The sequence below is a fragment of the Cherax quadricarinatus genome, chromosome 21, assembly GCF_038502225.1.
Source record: "Cherax quadricarinatus isolate ZL_2023a chromosome 21, ASM3850222v1, whole genome shotgun sequence".
NCBI lineage: Eukaryota > Metazoa > Arthropoda > Malacostraca > Decapoda > Parastacidae > Cherax > Cherax quadricarinatus.
In genome coordinates this window covers 17,540,317-17,566,659 of record NC_091312.1, presented here as the reverse complement: position 1 = coordinate 17,566,659, position 26,343 = coordinate 17,540,317, and the positions used below count along the sequence as shown (strand labels likewise).

The 26,343-nt window shown below is 37.7% G+C and overlaps 1 protein-coding gene across 11 annotated transcripts in view; it reads right to left on the bottom strand.

Moving 5' to 3' along the window:
* ps (RNA-binding protein Nova-1-like protein passilla) overlaps positions 1–26,343 on the bottom strand; it is a 167,487-nt gene that overhangs the window by 127,895 nt on the left and 13,249 nt on the right. For 10 of the 11 annotated variants that reach the window (XR_011392267.1, XR_011392269.1, XR_011392272.1 and 7 more), the window contains exons 3-4: positions 18,311–18,465; positions 5,814–5,994 (exon numbers count right to left, since the gene is read on the bottom strand). Coding sequence is in view for 4 of the 11 variants with exons in the window: in XM_070087269.1 (XP_069943370.1) it covers positions 5,814–5,994; positions 18,311–18,465 (336 nt within the window). In the remaining 7 variants the exon portion in view is untranslated. The remainder of the gene's footprint in view (positions 1–5,813; positions 5,995–18,310; positions 18,466–26,343) is intronic. The other variant, XM_070087268.1, reaches the window with a different exon arrangement.

Genomic DNA, 26,343 nt, shown 5'->3' with positions numbered 1-26,343 from the left:
GATACGTGCTCCAATTTCTTTATGAGAGTCATCACTCTGTATGACAACAGCACTACCAGCTGCACCAGTGGACTGGTGAACAGAACCATCAACGTAAATAATTTGTGAAAGAGTATTCTGTGTGACTAAGTTATCAATACAGCTTAAGGCATCATGTTCGGCTTCAAGACGAAGCTTTGGTTGTGATTTAAGAAGAGTTTTGGGGGGAAATGGAGGAATGGTAGTTTGGATTCTAAACTTCAAGATACAGTAGACCATTATATTCCACGGTTTTATTTGGCATGTTTTAGTTATTGCACTACTGAAAAATTGCGGCACAATTTTATACAACACTTCATAAAATTAACACGGTTCAGTTTGCGGGAGGGGAAAAAATTTGGAGCGTCGCCCACAAGATACTTCCAGCACAGCTAGGAGGTAGGTGTGTTTATTATGTTTGTGTATTGAGTTCAGATCATTTAACTGCCAAATCTTGTATCTGCCAAGCAATCATGGCACCCAGTAGACATACAAGTGTTGCTGAAAGTGGCAAGAAAAGGTTTAAGCGTTTAAGTCTAGGAGTTACGAAGAAAATCGAGATATTAGACAAGCTAAAGAGTGGCTCACGTGTGGTGGATATAGTGAAAGCCTATGATCTTAATGAAGCATCAGTTCGTACAATTAAAAATAATGAGGTGAATATACAAGCTTGTGTAATGAATAACCCAGGATGTCATCTCATGAAAAGAACGACACATAGATCACAACAAGTAAATAAAACTGAAAACTTGTTGCCTGAATGGCTCGAACAAAAAACAAAGGTAGATGCACCACTTAATTTCATCTTCACTCTTAAACTGTCCAAACATAGACCTACGTTAACGTGCATAGTGCTCCGACCTTTATTTTCTCCATTTGAAAGCGTGTAAAATTGGATGTAGATCTATGTTCAGAGCACTACGCATGTCAATGTAGACCTATGTTTGGACAGTTTAAGGGTTAATTAGGGAAAAGGCCTTACAGTTGTTTAGTGTGTGATAAGGAAGAAAGGCCTGAAAAAGTGTGAATGTTTAGCACAGGCTGGTTCCACAACTTTAAATTGCATAATAAGTTACAAAATATTAAGTTCTACATAATATTAAGTTTTCTGGTGAAAGTTCTTCAGCTGATCATACAGCAGCAAGTAATTTCCCTCCTGAATCGCAGGAAATTATTTCTAAGGGTAGCTATGAGCCACATCAAGTGTTTAATGCTGATGAGACAAGTGTTCTTTGGAAAAAAATGCCAACAAGAACTTATATCAGTCAGCAAGAGGAAAGTGCACAGGGCTTCAAGACAGCAAAGAATCGCTTCACCTTGCTCCTTTGCGGTAATGCGTTAGGTGATTTCAATTTTAAGCCCGTGGTTATTTACCACTAAGAATCCTCGTGCTTTGAAAGGTGTAGATAAAAACACTTTACCAGTAAATTGGAAGTCAAACCAGTCAGTATGGATGACAGAGGAAATATTTATTGACCGGTTTAAGCATCACTTGATTCCTGAAGTCCAGTTTTATCTGCACAGCAAGAACCTTGCATTCAAGGCTCTCTTCGTTCTTGATAATTCCCGTACTAATCCACAAGCTTTGCTGGATGTGACCCCACATGTAAAAGTTATATTTTTACCTCCAAATACAACATCTTTAATACAACAACTGGATCAGGGAGTTAAGTCATGCATGTGTAACTACACACAAAAAGTTGTGAAAAAACTAGTTGCATCAATGGACTGACTCCAACCTGGCAGTACCAAGTTTCTGGAATAAATTTAACATTGCAGATGCCATCAGCTATGCTAGAAGTGCATGGAGTGAAGTGCCCAAATCAACATTAAATGTAGGCTGGGGAAAGTTATGGCCTTCTGTAATTAACTCTTTCACTGGTTTTCCTTGCTTGAGAATCAGGTTCAGGAAACTGTTCAGCTGGCAAGGAGATTACCAGGTGATGGTTTTGAAGATATGAAAGAAGATGTGAATGAGCTCTTAGATGATGATGACGACGACAGGAGTCCAGAGGAAATGTTGGCAGAGCTCAATGCACAGATACGAGGGAGGACCTTGACAAATCTAGAAGCAGTGCTTTGAAAAGGGGTCTAGACTAGCTGATGATGCCTTACCATCAGCTGCATAATGTACTGCAGGGTAAAAGAGCCCAGAGATCCATTACAGAATTTATGCACACTCCAATTCAACCATTGACTTTAGTACCAGAACCTCTACCATCCACTTCTACCGACAACCAACAACCATCCATATCAGCCAAGTAGGGCTAAACCATGCATCTCCACTCTCTTCACAATTATCCACAAACACCAGCACCCACAATTTAAGGTAAGAAATACAGTGGACCCCCGGTTAACGATATTTTTTCATTCCAGAAGTATGTTCAGGTGCCAGTTCTGACCGAATTTGTTCCCATTAGGAATACTGTGAAGTAGATTAGTCCATTTCAGACCCCCAAACATACACGTACAAATGCACTTACATAAATACACTTACATAATTGGTTGCATTGGGAGGTGATCGTTAAGCGGGGGTCCACTGTACTATTATTTCTGTTGCATTTGTAGTCTCAAGCAGTAAAAAACATAATACATCACGACAATGAACTACAATTATATATTCGCTTTTATTTTTGCAAAATCTGTTGGTCTAAAAAAAATTGTTTGGCTTTTTGGGGGCTTCCAGGAACGTAACCCTATTTTTCCCACAAGTTCTTCAGTTTATCTAACACAGTTTTACCTAACATGGCATTTTCAGGAACATAAATAACTACAGTGTAATGTAACGGTCTACTGTATTTCTAGACAGGCATTTTGCCCTTGAAGGGAGAAAACACCTTCAAATAAGGTGATTTTTGGCTTGCATAATGTTATAATGAAAACCAGGTACTTTTCAGTTGCTGTTATACAGCAACAACAGCTAAAACTTCATGTTTGGGTGTCCTTATACAATTTTTGGTGGCAATTTCAGAAATTGTTATCTGAACTGATAGGCACTGGTATTTATTTTGCAAATTAAGCTTAAAGTTGTCAAAAGAAGTGTTGTGACAACCGTGATAGTAATTTTGACATTGCCGATTTTCAAAAAAAAACATTAATATAACAGAAATTTTGGAGAAAATTACTGATTTTATGCAGTTAGATCATACATTATTGAATATGTTTCATTAGGATATATACTTTACTGTTTTTTCTACAGTGTAACATTTACTTGTATTTTTGAGCTGTAATATTCATGCCCAAATTTTGTTTGTTTGATGCTTATTTCAACTGAATGAGTGAAAAGAATTTTATTTTTTTTCAGGCAGAGAAAATGGAATCTGCAGAGTTTATCAGGTCTGAAAGTGAAGCAAACCCAGGGCGATTGGACCCATGTGCTGTTGAATTAGCTGACAATTCAACAGAGTGCCATTCTATGAAATTCTATGCAAAGAAAATAGGCTTCAAGTTTTTCAGAGAGTCTGAAGCTGAAGACCAAGAGCTGTTAAGTAAGCACTCAGGTTTGAAGTTCAATTATGAATCAAGAATCTGTTTGCAACACAGTTTTTTTTTTTTTAACAACAAATGAATAACAGACCGACACTGCTGTAATCCATTTCAAAGGAAAATCAGAGTGTTAATAGCCTTAAACTGATCAACTGCAGATTAGCCATTGAGGAAAAAAAAAATACGGCAAGGGCAAAAATGGTGCATGTCATGCCTGCCCCCCCCCCCTTTTTTTTTTTTTACATTAACCTTAATTTGCGAAATAAATATCAGTCTCAATTAATTCAATAATTTCTGAAATTGCCACCGACAACTGTTCAGCTTGGTATATCTAAGTATACTACACAAGTACACAGTAACACTACTGACAAACACAAAGTTGTACCTGTTCTTACTTCATAACAACAGCAACTGAAAAATTCCTGGTTTGCATTAGAACATAGTGCAAGCCAAAAATTCACCTTATTTTAAGGCCTGTTTTCTCCCTTCAAGGACAAAATGCCTATCCAGAAAACTGATATCTTGTAGTTTAGAATTTGCTGTTTCTAGTGATGTTTTTTTAAGAAAATTGGTTGTGCTGCTTTTTTATTACTGGTCTTCAAAAAGGGACTAAACTTTAGTGAGGTACACAAATAACCCGCACATAAAAAAGAGAGAAGCTTACGACGACGTTTCGGTCCGACTTTGTCAATGGTCCAAGTCGGACCGAAACGTCGTCGTAAGCTTCTCTCTTTTTTATGTGCGGGTTATTTGTGTATCGTTCCAGTCACGGTATTGTGCCTTTTTGTTATTTACTTTAGTGAGGTCTGCGAGGGCATTTTTAGGTACCATTAGCAAAGGAACTTAAAAGGTTTGGAGTCTGACATTTTAGGATTGTGACGATGTCCACTTGGGTAGCTGGCTACAATAATGTCATACTAAAACAACGTTCTTCTTTAGAGATATAGACAGTTCAATTCAAGATTAAATTTTACGCGACATTTTTTTGGCCTACTTTGGCTTCATACTGTGAAAAAAGAAAAAGCGAGTGTTTTAGGACTGCAATTTTTGAAATAAGCTCCAAACGTTGTATAGGCATGTCCACTTACACAACTTTTACTCTTCTAGATCTGCCATAGCAATAACCTGAACATTGTTGATTGTATGCTGCAGGTTGATGAAATTTTCAGAGGACTTCACTCTGAGGGCCATAGCATTACTACTATTACATATCATGAACTAAAACTTTCCCAAAGTTAGTATGACATACATGCCAACCTTCAGGTAAATTTTTATCAAAATTGGAGATAGTCAGGTGGGGATCCCTGGTCCACTCAACATGGAATGAACCTGTACAATTTGAAATTATAAAGTTTTACTAACCATCTTGAGTGTTCATGATGTTCCTGTACCATTTGTTTTCAATCTTATGACAAGACAGTAGTAGTTTCCTGAATTACCGTCTACCTATCTGCTACCTATACTACCAGCTACCTCAGGAACACTTTTAAAACCTTGTAACCTCTCTATCAGTACCCCAAATGTTTTGCAGAAACAAGACAGGTTTCATTACTACTTAAATAGGAAATGTGGGCTATTTCAAGACAAGCCACTACAGGGTAGTGCCAATTGGTGAACTCTGAAATGCATACAAATACTGCTTTCCACTGTGGGAGTCAAATGAATGGAATGACAAAAACCTTTGAACTTTCAATAGCAAAATATGAACTATGAGATGCGTTTCCAGACTAATTTGAAATCTCTAAGTCACATTATCATCAATTTACTAATCTCTTCAACACAAAACTAGAAAACCAATTATGCATTTACAAACTGCCATAGCAAGCACAGTAATACGCAGTTTAATTACACATAATTCAATTATAAATATATAATCATTTATGAAAAATACCTACACCTACCATCCAACTTACGACCAAGCTTGGTTCCGACTAACCGGTCATAAGCCAAAACGGACGTAAGTCGAATCTTACTACTGAATATCAGCATCACATAAAGTAAGGATTTTATTTTATTGTTTTATTTTGGTATTTCATTTTTTACTTTACTTTTCATGCTGTTAGTGCTGTATTTTATACTATAAGGTTTAGGAGACACACTGTGTAAAACACAAACAGTTGTTTATTTCCCAGACAATTTGCATACAAATCATAGTCGTAAGTAGAGTGGTCATATATCAAGCAGGTCATAAGTCAGATGGTAGGTGTACATCTAAACCAATCTTGCGAGTACAGAACTTTCATATTAAAATGTTTCTTGTACCTAAATATTACTATCTAAAAAATATGCAAATGCAGAAAACAACTCACATATGACAGTGATACACCGTTCAGCCAAAGACTGATCTTTTGCCTTTTGCGAGATCTGAACATAAGCACCACTTTCTTCTTTGATCTGCTTGATGTAAGTGCCACCCTTACCAATGATCATGCCCGCTGTACTATTGGGGACCAAAATCTTCACCTGTGGGGATCGAGCACTTCTTGAAATCTGATGAAGGTAGATGAATCGGACTTAATGGCAAATATTTTTGTATTATATGCAGGAAATAAAAGTAAATATAAAATATGCACAGATAACAGCAGCAATATTTCTATAAATAAACAAAGGTTTAGAAATGGAATAAATAAGAAATGAAAATTAAATGTTGAAGAAACTAAAAAGGGTTCGAGCAGTCCCACACCAGACCTTAAAAAAAAAAAATTAAACTGAAAGAAAGCCTTACTACGAACAGCATTTGCCATGAACTAAGTTTCAGATAATTAGCATAAAAAATAAGAAAAGAACGAATTAATGCATCACAAAACATGGCAAGCTCAGCCCTTACATGGTTATATAAATACGCACGCAAAGGCTTGTACCATACACCATACCCTCAAGCCCAAAGAGCAAGTTATAAAAATTTGTCATGACATGCTTTCTTTTATGTACAAGTAGGTTTTTTCACCATCAGGATTTAGATAAACAAAATTCATCATTAAGAAATTTAGTTGACCGGAAATCCGAGTCATCACTTTTTAAATTGATATAACACAAAATGCATGTTAAAAATGACCGGAAGGAAGGCGAATAGAGGATATTAATGAACATAAATATTTTGAGGTGAAATGTCAAAAGATTGGTCTATAAAAGATGAGGTGAATCAAAATAATGAATGAGGGGAAAAAAAGGTAGCTGGAATGTTGAGGAGTCTGTGGAAAGAAAATTTTATCAATGGATACTAAAAAGTGGTGGCACATTTAAATCTTACATGGAGAAAACCCCAGGCAAAATGAAGCTGTGTCTGAGATTATGTGCTGTAAATATTATGTAGAGAATACTTTTATTTTATTTTATTTTATTAACACAGTGGCCGATTCCCACCAAGGCAGGGTGGCCCGAAAAAGAAAAACTTTCATCATTCACTCCATCACTGTCTTGCCAGAAGGGTGCTTTACACTACAGTTTTTAAACTGCAACATTAACACCCCTCCTTCAGAGTGCAGGCACTGTACTTCCCATCTCCAGGACTCAAGTCCGGCCTGCCGGTTTCCCTGAATCCCTTCATAAATGTTACTTTGCTCACACTCCAACAGCACATGCTGTAGAGAATAAGGAGTGGTGAAATTAATAATTGTATGATGGCATGAACATGCATGTCATAAGAGGTGACTAAAATGCAAGGTGCAAAAGGCTAGTAACCCCTTCTCCTGTATTAACTACTAAATAAAAAAAAAAAATTCTTTTTAGATCACCTTGACTCAGGTAGAGAATCTTTTCCTGAGAGTAATAAAACAAAAAGTACGAAATCTGATGGAAAACTGGTAAAATTATGCTTGCGCGAATTTTGCTGTATCAGCGATATTTACACATTAGCAATTCTGCCCACTGAGGCCTATTTTTAGGCCAATTACACTGCTACAATCAACCAAATTCTTAGCTATTTCACTGGTATGGCTTCCATTTTATCGATTAAGCACAAGAAATCGCCCAATCAACTATTTCAATTACCCAATAAAGTGATCAGAAATTGGTAATTTCGCCAATTTCTCAAATTTCAAAATATGCCAATTTCAAAATAGGGTCCAAAATAAACAATGTAAATATTCCTGGCACTAAAATAACATTTCCTCTGTTCATGGGTTACATTACAAGACTTAATAAAAAAAAATGGAATTAATTTGTTAACACATCAGCCATCTCCCACCAAGGCAGGGTGGCCCGAAAAAGAAAAACTTTCATCATTCACTCCATCACTGTCTTGCCAGAGGAGCACTTACACTATAGTTATAAAACTGCAACATTTACATTATTGAAATAATTGTATAAATAACGTCAGCACATTCGTGAATGCATATTAGACCGACCACCTGGACGTGTACTGGGCGAGTGACGTGATTTGTTTGTTCTGGCATATCAGCAAAAATTTATATTTCCACTACTTTAATTAAGCTCAATTTCAAGCTACGTACTTCCTATCCTGAAACCAATCAAAATCATCTCATCTTCTGTAATATATATTCCATTCTATCAAATGATGCCAAGAAATGAAGAATACTACCATAAAAAAAAAAATACAAATACACCACAAATTCCTTAACCCTTAAACTGTCCAAACGTAGATCTACATTCACTCAAGTGGCGCTCCGAATGTTTTGAAAAATAAAAAAATCGTTTTTTTCTTTTAACCCTTTCAGGGTTGGTGCCGTACTAGTACGGCTTGTACGCCAGGGTTGGTGCCATACTAGTACGCATAAATTCTAGCACCTTCAAATCTAGCGAGAGAAAGCTGGTAGGCCTACACATCAAAGAATGGGTCTATGTGGTCAGCGTGTGCAGTATAAAAAAATCCTGCAGCACACAGTGCATAATGAGAGAAAAAAAAATTCAACCGTGTTTTTGGTTTAAAACAGCGACTTTGCAGTGTATTTTCGTATGCTATTTATGGTTGTATTCTAGTTTTCCTGGTCTCATTTTATAGAATGGAAGACATATTATAGAAATTGAGATGATTTTGACTGGTTTCACAAAGAAAAGGGCCTTGAAATTGAGCTCAAAGTAGCAGAAATGTTCAATTTTTGCTAAAGTTCAAAAGTAAATAAATCATGCCATGCATCCAATACACGTCGACTGGTGAGTCTAATATTCTTTCACAAGTGTGCTGATATTAATTATACCATTTCTACACCATTTCTACACTAATGCAGTAGACTGCATAACGTTAAGTAAATCTTCTATTTTTTGTGAGAACAAAAGTTCAAAGTAGAAAGCAAAAGAAATGTAACAGAGGCATGGGGACGTGACTAATGAACAGAGGAAATGTTATTTTAGTGCCAGGAATGTCTGTCTTGTTTATTCTGGACCGTATTTGGAAATTGGCATCTTTTGAAATTTGTGTGAAATTGGCAAAATTGCCAGTTTCTGACCACTTTATTGGATAGTTGAAATCAATAAATGGGTGGTTTCTTGTACTCATTCGATAGAAAAACTGGAGTTCTAGCGAAATAGTTACGATTTTCTGTCGACTGGTACATTGGAATTGGCTGAAAATAGGGCCCAAAGTGGGCGAAATTGCCGATGCATAAACATCGTCAAGACCGCTAACTTTGCGAGAGCATAATTCCATAAGTTTTTCATCAAATTTCTTACTTTTGGTGTCATTGTGATCGGGAAAAGATTCTCTATCATTTCATAATAATAAAAAAAAAAATTTCGAAAAATTTCCTACCCTGATAACAAGTTTAGGAGAAGGCCTGCCAACCCTGAAAGGGTTAAAATGAAGAGCACATTTTTCTACATGTTATAGGATAAAAAAAAAAAAATTTAGGGTCAGTACTTACAGAGATACAAGACCATGAAGTTGGCTCTGGATGCTCACCTGTCAGCAACATCGACTCCTGCCGCTTGCAGAAGTGTTGCCGATATACCTTCTTTTCTCATTTTTACTTTATATATTTTTTATGTTCTGATAATTACAATTTACAATAGTTCTTGTAATTTCATAGCCAATCTTTGTTCTGACACTAATATTAGGTACTGAAGTAGTGCTCAAATAGTCACAATCACATTGACAGGTGAACATTTACACCAGCTTGGGTTATTTACTCTTGTCTAGAAATGTATACAAAGTATTTATAGGTCCCAGCAATGTTTTAGATACCCTGAGTATACCTTGAAGCATGTTGTTATGAAAGGCATCCCTATACTGTTGATAGCCCAGTGACATTTGATAAATGCCCACTTCTCCAGCTAACCCTCGCTGTATTTGTTATCACTGTTACACACAAACATATCTCGTCTCTCTGTCTATTTATCTATCTGCCTGCCTGTCTGTCAGTCTGTGTCTGTCTATCTGTCTCTATCTGCCTGTATGTGTCTGCTTATCTGTCTTTCTGTCTGCCTGGAGTATATGTATATCACACACCTTGAAGAATCTTGTTATGACATCTTTTATCAGCTCGGTGACACTTTATAAATGGGTGCTCAAGGGAACCCTGCTTTATTTGTTTTCACTGATACACACAAACATGTTTCTGTGTGTCTATCTATCTATTTGTCTGTCTATCTTTGCCTGGAATTTCTGGATTATCCTAGGTAATTTATACTATGTATAATAACTGTACTTATGTGTACATGTGAGACAGAGATATAGACAGAGATATAGACAGATAGAGATATAGACAGAGCCAGAGACAGCCAAAGCAAGCCAGCCGGCCAGCCTGCCGAATACATGAGAACATAAGAAAGAAGGAACACTGCAGCAGGCTTACTGGCCCACGGAAGGCAGGTACATGTCACCCTCCCCTCCAGTTTAGACCAATGACCCACCTAGTCAGGTCACATCCATTGAAGGAAGGAGCATGACATCAGACCTAGTAGTACAAGCTAGTCAGGTTCAACTCACACCCACTCACACTCACTCATGCATTTATCTAACCTATTTTTACTTTCCTCTTAAAATGGGAGTGTTAATGTGACATAGCATCAGTGAATCCCTGGTGTTTGTCACGCTATTTGCTCTAGCTGGCACTCCCGCAAGGTACTAAGTGCTCCCAGATTTTTTAGTAGTGCACACACTGAGTGCATAGACCCATTCTTTCATGTCTAGGGAACTCAAGCCTATTGTATCAAATTTGAAGGAATGAAAAATAAAACTGATCTACGTTTGGAGCGCTATGCGTGCAAACGTAGATCTACGTTTGGACAGTTTAACGGTTAAATATTTTAATTGAAAATAAGTAATCATGCCCTAAAACAGAGTAGTGATCCAAACAAGCCTAAAAGGAAAGCAGTGAGAATGACAAAGTGAAAAAAGAACTCATTGCAAAGTGGAACACATGTCGGATCTGGCCACTTAATATATGGCAAAATCCACCATAATGAAAAATAAAGAGCCAATAAAAGGGTCTGATATGGAGAAAGGAGTGAAAAAATTGTTGTGAAAAGGTCACAGATAATTGAAGAAATGAAAAATCTTTTGTCAGTGAAAGTGTTTCTGAAACAACAATTTGTGAAAAAGTAAAGCAGTTATATTGCGATCTTAGGCGAGACAGTGCTGAAAATGACGAATTTAAGGCAAGTAGGGGCTGGTTTGATAGGTTTAGAGAGAAAAGTGGGATTCATAGTAAGGAATGGGGAGGCTGCCAGTGCACTCTTAGTAATGGACAATGCTCTTGCTCACCCAACAGGATTGGAGGTAAATTTGACGGATGAATACAGCTTCATTATGTTAAGTTCTTGCAACCTAACACCACTCCTGTTATCCAATCCATGAACCAGCAGGTAATTACCAATTTTACGAAACTTTACACAAAAGCACTGTTTAAAAGGTGCTTTAAAGTGACCTCTGAAACAGAGCTTACCCTTAGCAAATTTTGGAAAAAGTGTTTTAATATCCTCCAGTGTTTAAGGATAACAGACAAAGCTGGGGAAAAGTTTCTTTCAGGACAATGAACTCTGCCTGCCTGTGGCTAGACTATGTCAGTCAGAGATTCTGAAGACTTTGAGGCAGAGCCTATTGTGAAGGATATTGTTTCTCTTGGCCAGTCCATGGGTTTGGAAATGGATGATGAGGATGTAGAGGAGTTGGTGGAGGATCACAAGAATGAGCTCATCACAGAAGAACTTCAAGACCTGCACAAGGAGCAGCAAGAAGTGGTTGAGGAAATTTCTTCAGGAGGAGGAGGAAGAAAAAAGTAAGGTTAACATTTCCACTACAGAAATTAAGGAACTGTTACAATTGAGTTCAAATCCAGAGCCTGGTAGAAAAATGGCATCCTAACAATAATATTGTGAATAGGAGAAGCAATCTGTTCAATGACAATGTTGTTGACCTCTTTAGAAAAATTTTGAAAAGTCATCAAAAGCAGACAACTTGGACAGCTTCTTTAGCAAAGAAAAAAATCAAATGCTAGTGAATCCCCATCAAGTGCTGCTGCACAGACAGAAAAGAAAAAAAAAAAACACCAGATGGGCAGTTACCTGATGTTTTTATAGGTGACACCTTTCCAAACAATAACATCTCTCCACCTTCCTCTTAGGCAATCAGCACTCCCAAGTAAAGGTAAGTGCTATTAAATTTTCATTTATTTCATGTATTTATTGTTTTTATAGTTTTCATGGATGATTTTATATATGCAAATACAGTGGTACTTTGACTTACGAGTTTAACCCTTTCAGGGTTGGTGCCGTACTAGTACATCTTACGTGCCAGGGTTGATGTCATACTAGTACGCATAAATTCTAGCGCCTTCAAATCAAGAGGGAAAAGGCTGGTAGGCCTAGATTAAAATAATGGGTCCACATGGTCAGTGTGCGCAGCATAAAAAGAATCCTGCAGCACACAGTGCATAACAAGAAAAAAAAAAAAAAAACTCCAACTGTTTTTGGTTTAAAACAGTGACGTTGCAGTCTATTTTCGTATGGTATTTATGGTTGTATTCTCATTTTCTTGATCTCATTTGATAGAATGGAAGATATATTACAGAAATACAGATAATTTTGATTGGTTTCACGAAGACAAGTACCTCGAAATTGAGCACAAAGTAGCAAAAATGTTCAATTTTTGCTGATGTTCAACAGTAATCAAATCATGCCACGTGTCTAAAACACGTCAACTGGTGAGTAATATTCTTGTACAAGTGCGCTGATATTATTTATTCCTTTTTACAATGATACAGCAGTATATAAAACAGTAAATCTTCTATTTTTTGCAAGAATAAAAATTCAAAATGGAAAGCAAAAGTAATGTAACAGGGGCATGGAACAGTGACTAATGAACAGATAAAATGTTATTTTAGTGCCAGGAATGTCTGCCTTGTTTATTCTGGATCCTATTTTTAAATTGGCATCATTTGAAATTTTTGTGAAATTGGCCAAATTGCCAATTTCTGACCACTTTATTGGGTATTTGAAATTAGTATATGGGCAGTTTCTTGAACTCGATCGATAGAAATGGAATTCTAATGAAATAGCTATGATTTTAGTAGACTGAAGCATTGAAATTGGCCGAAAACAAGGCTCAAAGTGGGCGAAATCGCCAATGAGTAAATATCATCGATACAGCTAACTTCGCGAGAGCATAATTCCCTTAGTTTTTCTATAAAATTTCATACTTTTGATGTCATTATGATCGGAAAATATTTATCCATCATTTCATAAGAAGAAAAAATTTTTTTTTATTTTTCAACCCTGAGTGGGAGTTAAGGATCAAGGGTCTTGACCCTGAAAGGGGTTAATTTGTTCCATAACCGAGCACATAACTCAATTTCCTCGTATATCAAATCAATTTTCCTCGCTGAAATTAACTGAAAAGCCATTAATCTGTTCCAGCCCCCAAAGAACCACCCCAGGAGCAGAAGAAAATACTTCAATATAATGCTAATATCAACTCTAGGGTTTATTTATCTATCAAAATTGATCTAATATGACATAATAAAGCCTATAAGATAGAAACACGATACATACTCTAGAATGAATAAAATAGGCCATAATGTGGTGAGTGTCCAGGACCAGTCTGAGGATGTAAAATCATTACTGCTCCTTCCTATAATGTTCTTTGGTCCTGGGTAAGAGAAAACAGTTCTTTTGAGAGGCTAACTGCGCTAGATCACTAATTTCAAAGGAAAACACTGAAACAAAAGCAATTTTCTCATGAAGCCCACCATTTATTATTGAAGTAAATGCAATAATATTGAAAGGAATAAAAAAAAAATGATTGTTCTACAACTGACTTGAGGAATATTGGAAATATTCCAAAATATTTTGGGATATTTATGGGAGTAAAGGGCAAGATATTTTGCAAATGTCAAAAACTTAGCAACTTTATTTTCTTGTAGAATAACTGAAGATAATTACACGATTACCTCCAGTGAAAACCTCGCACTAGCATTGTTTTATAAGTACCAAGTCCCAAGACCACCTTTTGTTGTGCCATTTAGGCTGGGGTTCTTGCCAAGTGTCATTTTCAGTAAATATTTTTTTTTCATTTGCTCATAACTCAGACTTCGGCTCGTAACTCAAAACAAAAAATCGACTGAGCGACGGCTCGTTAACTCGGAAAACTCGTAAATCAAGGTACTACTGTATTATTATATAGGTTTAAGTAAGCAATATTTTCACTTAAAATGTTCTATAACTGGTAATTTTTTGGGGTCTGGAATGAATTAATCCAATTTGCATTATTTCTTATGGGAAAAATTTAGTCAATATTCATACTACTCACTACTCCAACAGCCTCCTGAAATGCATTAAGTTTGAAAATTGAGGTACCACTGTATATCTTCCATTCTATCAAATGACACCAAAAAAGTCAATAAAAACCATAAAAATCATTCTAGAAAACACCCCAATGTCGCTACTTTAAATCAAATACATGGTCAGTTTTTTGCTTTTCCTATCATGAAATGCGTGGGACAAGATTTTTTTTTTTTTTTAGCAAGTTTGCCGTCTCCCACCGAGGCAGGGTGACCCAAAAAAGAAAGAAAAACCCCAAAAAGAAAATACTTTCATCATCATTCAACAATTTCACCTCACTCACACATAATCACTGTTTTTGCAGAGGTGCTCAGAACACAACAGCTTAGAAGCATATACCTATAAAGATACACAACATATCCCTCCAAACTGCCAATATCCCGAACACCTCCTTTAGAGTGCAGGCATTGTACTTCCCATTTCCAGGACTCAAGTCCGACTATATAAAAATAACCGGTTTCCCTGAATCCCTTCACTAAATATTACCCTGCTCACACTCCAACAGATCGTCAGGTCCCAAATACCATTCATCTCCATTCATTCCTATCTAACATGCTCACGTACGCTTACTGGAAGTTCAAGCCCCTCACCCACAAAACCGCCTTTACCCCCTCCCTACAACCTTTTCGAGGACGACCCCTACCCCGCCTTCCTTCCCCTACAGATTTATACGCTCTCCAGGTCATTCTACTTTGATCCATTCTCTCTAAATGACCAAACCACCTCAACAACCCCTCTTCAGCCCTCTGACTAATACTTTTATTAACTCCACACCTTTTCCTAATTTCCACACTCCGAATTTTCTGCATAATATTTACACCACACATCGCCCTTTAGACAGGACATCTCCACTGCCTCCAACCGTCTCCTCGCTGCTAGACTTACCACCCAAGCTTCACACCCATATAAGTGTGTTGGTACTACTATACTTTCATACATTCCCTTCTTTGCCTCCATAGATAACGTTTTTTGACTCCACATATACCTCAACGCACCACTCGACCTTTTTTCCTTCATCAATTCTATGATTAACCTTATCCTTCATAAATCCATCCGCCGACACATCAACTCCCAAGTATCTGAAAACATTCACTTCTTCCATACTCCTCCTCCCCAATTTGATATTTTGTATTTGATTCCCCATAATTTAATCCCAACCCTCTCCCAAACACCCTAGCATTTACTTCTTTTACAACCCCATCTATAAATATATTAAACCATGGTAACATTACACATCCCTGTCTAAGGCCTACTTTTACTGGGAAGTAGTCTCCCTCTCTTCTACACACCCTAACCTGAGCCTCACTATCCTCATAAAAAGATTATTTTATGTTAGGTAAAAATGGACACAAGTGTGTACTCGCCATGCAGGCCCACTCTCTCACAATTAGGCCAAAATTTACAACTCGCAGCTTATCAGTGACCTAAGCTCATGATGTAGAACTATACAAGGGATCCTGGCCTTATTGATGTAATTCTATGATGGCCATTGAAAGAATAAACTCCACCACCACCAATTCCCAAGATTGTACTAACTAAAATGATGCACAAATGTATATGAAGTAGGATTGTGTACACATTATATTCAGGTTCCTTTCATTTTTTAACCTTAATTATATAAGTGCACAGAAGCAAATGATAATACAATAGTGGTGGTGGTAGTATCTCTCATACAGGTGCAGAACCTGTCAACTGAGAATGTGCAAGTCATTTAGTTATCACAAAAAAAATTCTTATAGGTAGTAGGTTTGTAGACAGCAACCGCCCAGGGAGGTACTACCGTCCTGCCAAGTGAGTGTAAAACGAAAGCCTGTAATTGTTTTACATGATGGTAGGATTGCTGGTGTCCTTTTTTCTGTCTCATGAACATGCAAGATTTCAGGTACGTCTTGCTACTTCTACTTACACTTAGGTCACACTACACATACATGTACAAGCACATATATACACACCCCTCTGGGTTTTCTTCTATTTTCTTTCTAGTTCTTATTCTTGTTTATTTCCTCTTATCTCCATGGGGAAGTGGAACAGAATTCTTCCTCCGTAAGCCATGCGTGTTGTAAGAGGCGACTAAAATGCCAGGAGCAAGGGGCTAGTAACCTCTTCTCCTGTATATATTACTAAATGTAAAAGGAGAAACTTTCGTTTTTCCTTTTGGGCCACCCCGCCTCGGTGGGATACGGCCGGTGTGTTGAAAGAAAGAAAGAAAAAAAATTCTAACAAATAATTTGATGCACAGTATATACAATATACACAAGGCACTGTATTCACTTTATAATTTCCTGTCATTATAACCCTGATTATGCAGATGGAAGGAAGCAAAATATATGTAAATCTTGGATTCCCTCTCAATTTGTACTGTACATACACATTATCTCCAGTCTCCTCACATTTTAGCCCTGTTGATGTAAAGGTTATGAAAACACTGCATGTATTGACTGGCATATAAAAAGCAACTAATTTAGTCACATTTGTTAGTTTTCCTACAATTTCCGTGGTGAATTCCATTTATGGGAAAGGCACTTAGTGATGAACCCAAGTTTACAACAGTCATTGAGCATGTAAGGGACCCAAGACTTGGATTGAAGAACACAGAAAATATATGGACTATGTTGTATCTGAGCACCTCTACAGACAGTGATTATGTATGAGTGATGGTGAAAATGTTGAATGATGAAAGTTTTTTCTTTCTTTTGGGGTTTTTCTTCCTTTTTCTGGTTACCCTGCCTCAGTGGGAAATGGCCGACATGTTAAAAAGAAAAAAGATAAGAATAAATAGTGTATCCTATGGTGGCCCTATGAATGCCAAACATGCATTTATCATGGTTAACCCTTCACTTCCTCTATTAATTACTGTACTTTTCACTCTATTATCAATCACTAACATACTGAACATCTGTATAAGGGAATGAATGCTAAAGGCACAGCAATGTGTAGTTACAATAAAATTACCAGTTACTAACCTTTTTGTACTGGCTTTTAGTTATTTTTCCCTATATTTACACCATAATCAAACATCATGGCCTCATAATAGAAAAACCAGCATACAGCAAAAACATCCTAGATCGCATCTTAATCAACAGTCTAATATACATACAGCGAGAGCTGTTCATTTTTAAAGTCATTTGGGAATCATTAAAAGACTTTTGCATTACAGCATTTAAACAAATTTAGTAAAGAATATTTTCTTTACGGAATATAACGTACAATACAGGAGAGCCTCGTTTTACAGTGTTTCGCTAATACAGCAGATTTCAATTAAACCCATTTTTTATTTATTCAGGCTACCTACAATAAATACATTCACCACTCACTGTATGAAAATATTTTAAGGTAAGTGATGTGTGTACTGTACATGCTTGTTGAAAAAAAAAAAGTATTTTTTAAGCCTAGTTCTACTGTTCACTTAATACATAATAGTGTAAACATGTTATCAGGCTTTTATATGCATTTGAAATTGAAAAAAGGCTATGTTTCACTTAACAGCAATTTTCACTTTTCAGCAGTAGCCTGGAACCTAACCTGCTGTATAAGCAGTATACATTAAAGAAAAATTGCAATACGAAGCTATAGTATTGGGGTCATAAATAAACGAATACTGTAAATAGAAAGGTACACTGACATGCTATGAAATGTCCATCAGAACTTACACAAGTAAATTATGAACAATAGAAGCAATGAAATGTGATTATTAATAGACAAAAGAAAAAGACAATCGCATTTAAAAACACAATAATACCAGACAACAAAGCTTTTTGTAGCAATACTAGCAGGAATAGGCCACAACTGTAAATTAAGTAGTGGTGCTCAAAAGACAAACAATTTCTTCAGAAATAGCTGTAGACTGCTGGAAGAGGCTCCAAGAGGAAGTATTTTACAACTTCTGGAAAATGCACAAATTATGACACACTAAACATTGAAAATGGGACACCACGAACATAGCTCCAATCCTACGGGTAAATAACCAACAAAGTACGTAATATCTCACACATATAATGGAGTCCTAAATTCATACTCATGAAAATATCAAAGCTTCACACAACACAAAAATACATAATGCAACTGTATTCACCTGTTTCTCTCTTTCTGCAGTCATCTTATTGTCAAAATCAATTGCTGGCTTGGCATTTGGGTCAGGCTTCTCTTTGATTTTCTCCATAATGAATGACAGCACAGTGCATATTGCATCCACATTGCCCGTTATAAGACAAACACGTTCTGTTGTGCCTAAAAAAATTAGATGGTCATTGTTAGCTATAATGAAGTGCAAATTATATTATTCATCATTTCCCCAATCTGAAAACATAAATTACTGATTTTACCAAGCCTGTGCTAAAATTGCTCAAAGTAATGGAATGTGCAATGCTGCTATTTTAGGATAGCAGGGAAGAATATAATAAGTGTACTCTGCAATGTACATTCTTTCTTTACTCAGCATGCCAATTTTCTGTATTAAATTGATTCCCAATATATTTATGAAAGCATATTTTTTTAACAAAAAAAGTTAACTGAATAAAAATTAAGAGTTAAACATGCCAATCTAGATACTTCATGCTGATAAATCTAAGCCATGTAAAACTCAGAAAGCAGAGGACACAAGAATTACATCAAGTGCTTTGCTATGGTACCGGTATACATAAAGGATTGCACCTTCCTATGTATGATTCGATGGTTTGCAACTTACCAAAAATTGCAGAAAAATTGTTAGCGTTCCTGAATCACTTTTGTTTAAAGTTAACTGGCTAAATTCCCTAAATTACATCATGGTAAATTAGCACAATAATTTGTGGAAATGAAATGCTGCAGATGAATAAGTGATAATCACTTCAAGAATAGACTTGCTGATCTAGCAGCTCTATATAAGCAAACAGTAGCCCAAGTATATAATGTTAATAAAAAAAAATTATTCCTAGGTAGTAGGTTGGTAGACAGCAACCGCCCAGGGAGGTACTACCGTCCTGCCAAGTTAGTGAAAAACGAAAGCCTGTAATTGTTTTACATGATGGTAGGATTGCTGGTGTCCATTTTTCTGTCTCATAAACATGCAAGATTTCAAGCATGTCTTGCTACTTCTACTTCCACTTAGGTCACACTACACAAATGTGTACAAGCATATATATATACACCCCTCTCTGGGTTTTCTAATATTTTCTTACTAGTTCTTGTTCTTGTTTATTTCCTCTTACCTCCATGGGGAAGTGGAACAGAATTCTTCCTCCGTAAGCCATGTGTGTTGTAAGAGGCGACTAAAATGCCAGGAGCAAGGGGCTAGTAACCCCTTCTCCTGTATATATTACTAAATGTAAAAGAAGAAACTTTCGTTTTTCCTTATGGGCCACCCTGCCTCGGTGGGATACGGCCGGTGTGTTGAAAGAAAGAAAAAAAAATTATTAGCATAATATATAATGCTAATAAAAAAGAATGATTTTAACTTGCTCAATTCTGGCTGTGGTGGAGACCCACAGCTTTCTGAATTTAAGAATAAAGCTATGCTGCCTTCTAAGTTTTGCAAATCACAAAGTCTTCCATCCCCTATGAGCCACAAGTGGCCAAAATATAAATATTGGTCAACCATATACCTGGAGTATATAGTCACTGTATATTCAGTCCCAACTGTGGAACTTCTAAATAAACCATATAATATCCACCAATATTTTTGACTGTCAAGCTGTACCAGAAATTACATACATTTAACTAAAATCAGTTTACTAATTTTTTCCAAAATAAACTCGCCATTTTTACTCTAAGGAAAATTCTACTTACATACAAGGGGTGCAATAATGCAGAAGTTATCAACATGTGGCAACACTCTTGGGATTGAGTTATGCTGGAACTAGTCAGCAAATGCTCACATAGCATAACATTCAGCAAGGTCCACTAAACAATTTAATCAAATTAATCATACCCCACATTTCCTCTTAAGTATTTTTCCAGTGTAGAGAAATAGCCAAAATTACTCAAAAACATTACAAAATGTCAAGTGTTACACTGTAAATAAATAGAAGTACCAATCTGTAATTCTTATTTGAGTTTGTGAGAAACTTTGTTTCTATATGCTACTACAGTATAGCCCACAAACCACTAATCTGAAAGCAATGGTACCATGACCCTCTTGCAACAGACAATTAAAAAAAAAATGGATAAAAAAAAGAACTAAAGGCAGTTCACAGATCAATCTGTGATGGCTTTAAACAAAAGAAGCATCTATTTTGCATTTATTTTGGTAGAACATTGAAAGCAGATATAGATAAGAGTAAGGTAATGAGGGTATCAAATGATTTAGATAAAGAAAAATTGGAAATCACATTAGAGGGAGAGAGTATGAAAGAAGTGAATGTTTTCAGATATTTGTTAGTTGACTTGTCAGCGGATGGGTTTATGAAATATGAGGTTAACCATAGAATTGATGAAGGAAAAAAGACAAGTGGCGCATCGAGGTATCTGTGGAGACAAAAAAAAGTCAAACGTAGAGGCAAAGAAGGGAATGTACGAGAGTATAGTGGTACCAACACTCTTATATGGGTGTGAAGAATGGGTTGTAAATGCGAGGAGGCGGCTGGAGGCAGTGAAGATGTACTAAGGGCAATGTGTGGTGTGAATATTATGCAGAGAATTTGTAGTGTGGAATTACTAAAAGTATTAATCAGAGGGCTGAAAAAGGGCTGTTGAGATGGTTTGGTCATTTAGAGAGAATGGAACAAAGTAGAATGACTTGGAGAGAGTATAAATCTACAGGGGAAGGAAGGTGGGGTAGGGGTCGGCCCCGAAAAGGTTCGAGGGGGGGGGGGGGTAAAGGAGGTTTTGTGGGCAAGGAGATTGGACTTCCAGCAAGAGTGCGTGAGCGTGTTAGATAGGAATGAACGGAGACAAATGGTTTTTGGGACCTGACAAGCCGTTGGAGTGTGGGCAGGGTAATATTTTGTGAAGGGATTCAGGGAAACCGGTTAGCCGGACTTGAGTCCTGGAAAAGGGAAGTACAATGCCAGCACTTTAAAAGAGGGGTCTGGGATATTGGAAGTTTGCAGGGACATCTGAACTGTCGTATCTGGGTGCCTCTGCAAAGACAACGATTATGTACGAGTGATGGTGAAAGCGTTGAATGACAAAAGTTTTTTTTTTTTCTTTTTCTTTCAGGGTATAGAATTCCCCATACATGTACCAACCTTGTATGGAAAAATGACAAGTTTAGATCCATGCCTTTTATTAATTAAAGTTTAAACTAGATTTTCTTTTGAAATAACAGAAAAATAATGTATACATGGGCTCTGGTTTACCTACACGTTGCAATGTATGAGCTCTAAGATGTGAATGCTCTAAAATGTACTTTAGGAGATGCACGTACTCTGGAACACACGTGCCAAGACCTGTGTGCTTTGGAATGTTTGTGCTAAGACTTGTGCAATCTGGAAATTGTACTAAAACCTGTTATTTAGGAAAATGGTGTAGGCTAGCAACCAAACACTGCCTGTACCACACACACCCTAATAAACCTAAGGCCCACCTCCAAAGATTATTGTTATACCAGATATATTATGTGGATATATTTCGCAATAGTAGTGGTTGCAGCAGTTGTGTTATGCCCAGGGAAAGGAAGATTGGAGTCACATGGCAGGTTATCATCCTATGGAAATACCATCCGCATACCAGCAAGTTATCCAACTGTCGTGTCTCCTTGCCACATCACCAAGCAGGTCCAGACAGGCCCAGCTTTACAGCGTTTCGCTAATAAAGCGGTATTCAATTTATACCCATTTTTCACTTGTTTACACTTATTACAATAAATATATTCACCACTCACTATAAGCTAAAGGCAAAACTATTTGAAGGCAAATAACATATCCACTGTACAGTGGACCCCCGCATAACGATGGCATCACATAGCGATTATTTCGCATACCGCTTACTTTAATCGCAAAAATTTTGCCTCACATACCGCTTAAAAACCCGCTTACCGATTTTCGTCCGAGACGCGTCCAATGTGCGGCCTGAGCCACGCTCACATGTTCCGCCGGTGGCATTGTTTACCAGCCAGCCTCCGCGGTAACATCCAAGCATACAATCGGAATATTTCGTATTATTACAGTGTTTTCGGTGCTTTTTCTGGAAAATAAGTGACCATGGGCCCCAAGAAAGCTTCTAGTGCCAACCCTACAGCAATAAGGGTGAGAATTACAATAGAGATGAAGAAAAAGATCATTGATAAGTATGAAAGTGGAGTGCATGTCTCCGAGCTGGCCAGGTTGTATAATAAACCCCAATCAACCATCGCTACTATTGGTGGTACAGCTGCTGCTGCTGCTGCACTGTCAGCTGCTGCTGCTGCTGCACTGTCGGCTGCTGCTGCTGCTGCACTGTCAGCTGCTGCTGCTGCTGCACTGTCAGCTGCTGCTGCTGCTGCTGTAGCACCGTTGTTGGTGTGGCTTATTGAGAATACCAAGAAACAATTAACCCCAGAGGATTTGCCACCCAGGATAACCCAAAAATGTCAGTGTCATCGAAGACTGTCTAACTTATTTCCATTGGGGTCCTTAATCTTGTCTCCCAGGATGCAACCCACACAAGTCGACTAACACCCAGGTGAACAGGGAAAAATGCCTGGAACTAGTGCTCATATTGGTGAATTTAAAGCCAGCAAAGGTTGGTTTGAGAGATTTAAGAATCGTAGTGGCATACACAGTGTGATAAGGCCTGTTCTGGAAGAAAATGCCAAACAGGACCTACAGTACTCAGGAGGAAAAGGCACTCCCAGGACACAGTGTCTCATCAGTCATTGCTGCATCTTCAATAAAGGTAAGTGTCATTTATTCTTCATTTAGTAGACTAGTACATGCACAATATATACTGTGCATGTACTACTCTACTATTGTGCATGTATCCTTCTCTTTGTGTGTGGGAAAATGTATATTTCATGTAGTAAAATTTTTTTTTTTCATACTTTTGGGTGTCTTGCACGGATTAATTTTATTTCCATTATTTCTTATGGGGAAAATTCATTCACATAACGATTATTTCGCATAACAATTACCCCTCTTGCACGGATTAAAATCGTTAACCGGGGGTCCACTGTATATGTATTTTTAGGTCTAGCTGTATTGCTCACTTAACCCTTTCAGGGATCGCAACCCCATGTTCTCAAACCTGCTGTCACAAAATTAAAAAAAAAAAAAGGTTGAGAATTTTTTTCTGAGGTAATAAAACAAAAAGTACAAAATTTTATGGAAAACTACAAAATTACACTTTTGCAGATTTTGCCGTGTCAGTGATAGTGATGCATAGGCAATTTCATTCACTTTAAGTCAGATTTTAGGCTAATTCTATTGTTCCAATTAGCCAAATTCTTGGTTATTTCACTAGTATGTCTTCCATTCTATCGAATGAGGACAAGAAACTACCCACTCAGAAATTGGTGATCAGAAATTGGTAATTTGGCCAATTTCACACAAAATTCAAGAAATGACAGTCATGAGGTGTCCAGGAACACAATTCCATGCATACCGTAATTTATGTGCACTATCAAACCCTGCTAGACTGACCAAAGCACATTTTAAGGCAAGTAAACTTGAACTCTACCAGTACAATGCTTCATTTGTCAACATTTGGGTCGAACATTAGAGAGTACTATGTTTTACCGTACAGTAGGGCCCCGCTTTACGGCGTTTCACTAATACGGTCATTTCAAATTATAACCAAAACTCTCTATACAGCTCCCCCCACCTGGCTTTCTAATACTGTCACAACGCCCCACCCGATTTGTTTACATTCTACGTGAGATCCATAAGCAGTACATCTCTCCATTACGTCTAGAAACTCCAAAAATTTCAAGTGTTTTTAAAAGTTATTTCATATTTTATACATACTCTGATAATTATACTTATGTATACCTGTACCTAAATAAACTTAAACACTGTGCTGGCATGCAGGTACACATTAAAATCAGTAAGAGTGTCTTATGTCTCCAGACGCCATATTTGTAATGATGATAATAATCACCGAGTCATTAAATGTCGTACGTTACGTTAATATACACATTTTCATTAACCCACCATGATATTTTTTCAAAATTACATAATAAACAAGATACATAACGTATAAAGATGATAAATACACCCCACAGTAGAATAAATAAACAAATATGAGATGTGGTAGCCAGACGACTTGTACGAGTGACGCCATATTAGAAATAATGATGATAATAACAATAATCACCAAGTCTCATTAAATGTTGTATATTACGTTAATATACACATTTTCATTAATCCAGACACTGCAAGGCTCCAGGCGGACATCAACCAAATCTTTTAGTGGGCTGCAGAAAACAATATGAAGTTTAACGATGAGAAATTTCAATTACTCAGATATGGCAAACACGAGGAAATTAAATCTTCATCAGAGTACAAAACAAATTCTGGCCACAAAATAGAGCGAAACACCAACGTCAAAGACCTGGGAGTGATCATGTCAGAGGATCTCACCTTCAAGGACCATAACATTGTATCAATTGCATCTGCTAGAAAAATGACAGGATGGATAATGAGAACCTTCAAAACTAGGGATGCCAAGCCCATGATGACACTCTTCAGGTCACTTGTTCTATCTAGGCTGGAATATTGCTGCACACTAACAGCACCTTTCAAGGCAGGTGAAATTGCTGACCTAGAAAATGTACAGAGAACCTTCACGGCACGCATAACGGAGATAAAACACCTCAATTACTGGTAGCGCTTGAGGTTCCTGAACCTGTATTCCCTGGAACGCAGGCGGGAGAGATACATGATTATATACACCTGGAAAATCCTAGAGGGACTAGTACCGAACTTGCACACGAATATCACTCACTACGAAAGCAAAAGACTTGGCAGACGATGCAACATCCCCTCAATGAAAAGCAGGGGTGTCACTAGCACGTTAAGAGACCATACAATAAGTGTCAGGGGCCCGAGACTGTTCAACTCCCTCCCAGCATACATAAGGGGGATTACAAACAGACCCCTGGCAGTCTTCAAGCTGGCACTGGACAAGCACCTAAAGTCGGTTCCTGACCAGCCGGGCTGTTACAGAGATTATCACACACAGCAGTATATGTGTCAAGTACCTAGGATAACCCAAAAAAAGGTCAGAGTGACTTATTTCCATTGCCTTCACTCAGAGCATCATTTCTTCTAAAAATGGTGTTACATGAGAATGGGAGTGTTCCTCTTTATTTAATCTATCATATCAATGTAGAGACAACTTGTACACAAACCAGACATGTATGCCTGGCTTGTTTACAAAACTGGTGTTCGCCTGGAGAGCTGGAGAGAGATCCGGGGGTCAACGCCCCCGCGGCCCGGTCTGTGACCAGGCCTCCTGGTGGATCAGAGCCTGATCAAACAGGCTGTTGCTGCTGGCTGCACGCAAACCAATGTACGAGCCACAGCCCGGCTGGTCAGGAACTGACTTTAGGTGCTTGTCCAGTGCCAGCTTGAAGACTGCCAGGGGTCTGTTGGTAATCCCCCTTATGTATGCTGGGAGGCAGTTGAACAGTCTCGGGCCCCTGACACTTATTGTATGGTCTCTTAACGTGCTAGTGACACCCCTGCTTTTCATAGGGGGGATGTTGCATCGTCTGCCAAGTCTTTTGCTTTCGTAGTGAGTGATTTTCGTGTGCAAGTTCGGTACTAGTCCCTCTAGGATTTTCCAGGTGTATATAATCGTGTATCTCTCCCGCCTGCGTTCCAGGGAATACAGGTTCAGGAACCTCAAGCGCTCCCAGTAATTGAGGCATTTTATCTCCGTTATGCACGCCGTGAAGGTTCTCTGTACATTTTCTAGGTCAGCAATTTCACCTGCCTTGAAAGGTGCTGTTAGTTAGTGTGCAGCAATATTCCAGCCTAGATAGAACAAGTGACCTGAAGAGTGTCATCATGGGCATGGCATCCCTAGTTTTGAAGGCTCTCATTATCCATCCTGTCATTTTTCTAGCAGATGCGATTGATACAATGTTATGGTCCTTGAAGGTGAGATCCTCCGACATGATCACTCCCAGGTCTTTGACGTTGGTGTTTCGCTCTATTTTGTGGCCAGAATTTGTTTTGTACTCTGATGAAGATTTAATTTCCTCGTGTT